The 5546-nt window shown below is 53.0% G+C and overlaps 1 protein-coding gene across 1 annotated transcript; it reads left to right on the top strand.

Annotated features, from left to right (window-relative positions):
• The first annotated feature begins 485 nt into the window (after nucleotides 1-485).
• Nucleotides 486-2239, top strand: Gadd45g (growth arrest and DNA damage inducible gamma). The gene is made up of 4 exons (XM_059262277.1): nucleotides 486-639; nucleotides 1118-1219; nucleotides 1322-1535; nucleotides 1634-2239. Exons 1-4 carry the CDS (start codon nucleotides 587-589, stop codon nucleotides 1742-1744), a joined length of 480 nt encoding a protein of 159 aa, XP_059118260.1. The 5' UTR covers nucleotides 486-586; the 3' UTR covers nucleotides 1745-2239.
• The last annotated feature ends 3307 nt before the right edge of the window (nucleotides 2240-5546 follow it).

Genomic DNA, 5546 nt, shown 5'->3' with positions numbered 1-5546 from the left:
AGTCAGCTGCAGTTGCAAACCTTTGACTTTAAGTTTCGGTTTCAGTGCAACAGCCCTATAAACTTCAAATTGAAAAACAAGAAAAAATTATAAAGGTCGCAATCAACATAAATGCAAAAAAGACTTTTACATTCTCCAAGTGTGCATTTCACAAATTCCAGTATCGTATTAGCAAACAATGTTTTTTTTTTTTTTTTTTAACTTTTTCCTTTTAAGGACTTACAAAAAAGAAAGGCGAGATGAAATCTGCAGGCTCCAGTCTGCCTGGTAACACCCTGACAAAAGCGGCAGATTTGAGGCTGTGTCATCCCCCGCACCCCTCCCCACGTGGCCTTCTGGCACGAGCCGCGGGCCTGCCGCCTCATTTGCATCAGAAAGCGGGCGCTGGCCAATGGGAGCGCAGCCTCCCGCCAGCTGGCGGCGTCGCGCGGGCCGGTCTATAAAAGGACTCGCGCGGCGGTGCCTGGCGCACTCGCTGGTGGTGGGCGCGCGGCTCGGGTTGTGGGGCTCCTTGCCTGCGCTCGGGTTCCCTCGGTTCCCTCCGCACTCTTCACTTTTGGATAACTTGCTGTTCGTGGATCGCACAATGACTCTGGAAGAAGTCCGTGGCCAGGACACAGTTCCGGAAAGCACAGCCAGGTAGGTGGGTTTTGGGGTGCCGAGAATTGGACCTGTCGGGTAGCGATCTTTCAGGGTCTTTTAGGATGGAAGTTTGCGGTGTGGGAGCCGTGCACTGTCTGACAGCGAGGTGCCCAGGCGGTGGGACCACATTCGATTTATGCTTAGAGCTAGAGTCTAGGATTCTGGCACCAGGTCGGGATTGGGGAGCCTGGGCTATGGGCTCCGGATCAGGAGTAGGGAACTGGGGGTGCAGGCGCCAGGTCGAGACTGGGTGATGGGGAATGAGGCGCCAGATCATGACTAGGGTGCCAGAGGTGTGGGCGCCAAGTCGGGACTGGGGATCCGGGTGTGTGGGCGCCAGGTTGGAGTTGGGAGGCAGGAATGCTGGCGCCAGGCAGGTCTAGGCTAAGGAGCCAGCTGGGACTTGGAGGTCAGGGCTGGGATCTCCACCGCGTCCCCGTGCTGGTCCCCACTCACGGTGCTTGTTCTTTCACAGGATGCAGGGCGCCGGGAAAGCGCTGCACGAACTTCTGCTGTCGGCGCAGCGCCAGGGCTGTCTGACCGCTGGCGTCTACGAGTCCGCCAAAGTCCTGAATGTGTGAGTAGAGAAAGGCCCCGCGTGCAGGGATCGGGGTTGGCGCGGCTGGGAGACCTGGGGGTGGCATCGACTCTGACCTTGTCCTTCCCATCTGCTTTGCAGTGACCCCGACAATGTGACCTTTTGCGTGCTGGCTGCCGATGAAGAGGATGAGGGCGACATAGCGCTGCAGATCCATTTCACGCTGATACAGGCGTTCTGCTGTGAGAACGACATTGACATCGTGCGCGTGGGTGATGTGCAGCGGCTAGCGGCGATCGTGGGTGCAGACGACGAGGCGGGTGCGCCAGGAGACCTGCACTGCATCCTTATTTCGGTGAGTGCTGCTACTACCTCCCCCACGCCACTCTTCCCCCACCCGTCTTGGCCAACGGCCAGCCCGGCTGACCCAAGTTATTTTCCTTTAAATTACAGAACCCTAATGAGGACACGTGGAAGGACCCTGCCTTGGAGAAACTCAGCTTGTTCTGCGAGGAGAGCCGCAGCTTCAACGACTGGGTGCCCAGCATTACACTTCCCGAGTGACAGTCTGGCAGGGACCTTGGTCTGATCGACTTGGTGACGCTCTAGCGCGCTGCTGGCTCTGGAGCGGCCCTCCGAGGGCGCTCGAGTGCGCATGGAGACTGGCGGGCGGTGTTGCCTGGAGAGCGAGGAGGGAAGGCTCCCAAGAAGGGGGCCTGGCGGCAGCGGGGACACCCTGTTCCGAGCCCAGGACTCTGCCAGTGTCCAGAGAGGCTGCTAGCACAGGAAGGCCTAGGCAGGGACGTTGGCCGCAGGGCCGGGAAGAACCGACTGGTGAGGCAGGCGTGACTCAGCAGCCTTCCAGTGAAAGGAGGGGAAAAGGCAAGGCACACGCGCGGCCTGGACTTGGTACAGCTGCAGGAGCGGCCAGCTGCAGGAGCGAGCCGGACTTCGCGGGCTGCACTGCTCTTTCCAAAACGGATCCTGGGCAATGCTTTCATTTTCTAAAGGACGCTATCGTGGAAGCTTTGAGTTTCACAATAAACTTATTGAAACAAACCTCTGCCTTTTATTGAGGGTAGGGGGATTCTGATCTCAGGGGGAGGTGGTAAAGGGTGTCTCTGGTGGTTGATGGAGCTTATGGCACCTGTGACCGCCTTTCTGTTGGGCAAGAAATTACAGCCTCTTGGGGCTGGCGGCGGGGGAGGGGGTGCTGGCGAGTAGTAAGGAGGAGAACTTGGGGCCAGCACTGTTTTATCCTTTCAGGAAGATTTTAAACTTGCAAGACAGGAGCATACTTGAGATAAGGCATCCCCGTGCAGGAGCTCAAGGCTTGCAATCCAATCCGATAACAGAGACTTCTGCCTCCAGTTCCTCCCCTCCCCCTGGCCCCTCCCCCCTTGCCTCCGACAGCTGCTTATCTGAACAGCTTGCGGGAGGCCCTGTGCCTTCCAATACAATGAGCTGCCTTCTGCAACTCTGCCCTCCGTGGTGCCTATGGATGGGGGTGGACCGCTTTTGCTTTCAGGAACTTTCTCCTTTTAATTGCTCTGAAAAGCAACGCTACTAAAGTATTAATATCAAATATGACACCAATGACTGCGTTTTAAGTATGAATCATCATTTTGTCACAGCCGTGATGGAAGTTACAGTATCTTAGCAGAAGCTGGAAGGCACAGTCCTGTATAAATAGGCGTGAGCCAGTCTGAGTGGGGTGGGCATCTGCTAGTTCCTATTCTGAGTGCCTCTGCCCACACCAGTGAGGGCTGCTGCTACCCACAATTCCTTTTAAAGTCGGAGGAGAAACGCTTGGGAGCCAAGATTATCTTTTGAGAAGGATCTGGGGGACACGTCCCAGTGAGAGGACTTTTTCTCTTAGCTTAGTGCCTCTGGCTTTCACTGCCTGTTCCAAGCTGGCTGGGTTTGTCAGGGGAAGCCCACGTGGGGCTTTCTCGCTGTCAGCCCGGCTGCCCGGCAGCGCTCGAGCCTTCGGGGAAGGGAGGGGTGGGGTGCTGTTTTTCTTAGAAGGCCATTCGGCCGATTTACCAGCAGGGCTTAGGGAGGCTGGTTTGCCGGTTGAGAGCCACTTTTAAAACTTGACTCCACATTCTGGAAGCCTGTACAAGGCAACAGGAAAACTGCAGGAGCTCGTTGACACTTCCGGTGAGGAAAGCATCCCCTTTCTACTGGAAACCAACTCCGGTGAAAGAATGCAGCCACATCTGTGCCCAAATATCATTGCTACTTCACTTAGGTGTTTTCTCTAATTTTTCTTAGGTGGGAGAGTCTTGCAGAGTGGACCTGCAAGCTGGTAAAAATGTCTTCTTGCCAAAGTGTGCTGTAGTTAAAACAAAGTGGGTATAATTACCCCAGAATGTGGCCTGAAACGCATGAACTCAGCAGAACGCTGCAGGCTGGCAGACCCTTGCAGAACATTTGAGTTGGCAACCGTAGGAAACCTGGCTTCCTCTGATTGGCCCTTGCTTTGTGGCCACCTGTTAGAGTTTTAGGAGACAAGAATTTTCAGTCGGGAGGGGAGGTGGGGGTGGGGACAGAAGGAATGCAGGTTTGAATGGCTAGTGGGTGGGGGGAGGGAGGGAAGCAGGAAGGGTGGCCAAAATTGGTGCTGAATTCTTTTACTTTTTTCTTCATAGATGTAAACATTATTACAATGAACTAAGAGGGCAGGAAATACATTGTGTGATGTGTAGTTATTTAGGCAGGGTCCTGGCCTCAAACTCACCACGTAGCTAAGGATAACCTTGAAGCTCTGGGCCTGCTGCCTTCACCTCCGAAGTGCTGGAATTACAAGTGTGGGCCATCCCACCTCATTTTGTGCGTTACTGGGGATGAGACGCAGACAAGCACTCACTCACTCTACCAACTGACCCACACCGAGCCTTCATGTACACGGTGTTTGTAAACACATTGCATTCCATACTTACAGTGATCATTGGTGAATATGCATAGACAAACCCTAGGTATGGGCTAAGCACGACATACACGCCCAGCTTAGGAACAGGAGCGCTGAGCCAATGCTCTGCCTCTAGAAAGCACAAAACGAGTGTTAATAACTTAAAAGCTAACTACGAAAGGAAGAGGAAAACAGCCATACAACCACCCCAATGTCTGCTCAGAGCCACAGAATAAATGGGTGAGCAGAGTCCGATTCCCAGGACATCATCAAGCTGCTGGGTGACACTTCTGGGTGCTGGGGCACTTGCAGCTTGTAGGTTGTAGGCTGATTTTGGAAAGACACCTGTTTTCATGAGAGATGTTTTTGCATTTCTAAAAGTTATGCCAGGCGGTGGTGGCACACTCCTTTTCATCCTAGCCCTTGAGAGGCAGAGGCAGGCGGATCTTTGTGATCTTGAGGCCAGCCTGGTCTACAAAGCAAGTTCCAGGATAGCTGGAGCTGTTACACAGAAAAACTGTGTCGAAAAACCAAAAATCAAATGAAAAAAAAAAAAGAAAAGAAAAGAAAAGAAAAGAAAAGAAAAAAAAAGTTACAAATCCATTTGGAGAAAACTTGCACAATGCAAGTCATAAGAGACCTTGTACGCCAGCACAGACACACTTGGGGTTCCCTTGGGGTGTGCATCGTGCAGACACACAAGCACACCACATCTGCTTCTGCCGCTTTCCTTTTCAGTGGACAGTTTCTTGCAGACCCCTTGAAGAGAGTGACTTTGAAGACTCCAGTCAGCACAGGATGAAGATGCACATTCAAGTTTAGATCCAGTTGCTGAGTCTTTTTTTCCACCTGGAGCCTGCAAGCAAGACAGACACCTGGAGCTGGAGGTATGAAGACACAGAATTAAAGCCCCATGCTCCATGTGTGAAAAGCCTGGGCACAGTGCTGTGGACTCATACTCCCAGCACTGGGTAGGAAGAGACAGAAGGACCCCTGAATCTGGTTGACCAGCCAGCCTAGCCTCTAACGAGATTCAGGCTAGTAAGAGACCATGTCTCAAAAAGAAAAGGGGGCTGGGGCTGGGTGGATGGCTTAGTGGTTAGCAGCACCCACTCAGGCAGCTTACAGCCACCTGTAGCTCCAGCTTCAAGGATCCGATGCTCTCTGCAGGATTCTTAATGTCCAGTGTCTAAAACCTCCAGTACCGCTCCAGAGCAGTAAACGTCAACCACGTTGGCCTTTTATAACATGTTTCTAACATGTTTAGATGATTGCTGTAAAATTTGCCTGGCACACTTCCCCAAGATGAGATGGATACAGAACTGGTTACTGGGCTGTTGAGATAGCTTAGCAGGCAGAGTGCTTGCCACCAAGTCCCAGGGCCTGAGGACCTGAGTTTGATCCCACAACCCACATGGAAGAAGGAGAGAACAGACTCCACACAGGCACACA

Source organism: Peromyscus eremicus, chromosome 5 (genome assembly GCF_949786415.1).
Source record: "Peromyscus eremicus chromosome 5, PerEre_H2_v1, whole genome shotgun sequence".
Taxonomy (NCBI): Eukaryota; Metazoa; Chordata; class Mammalia; order Rodentia; family Cricetidae; genus Peromyscus; species Peromyscus eremicus.
This window is presented reverse-complemented; position numbering and strand designations above follow the sequence as displayed.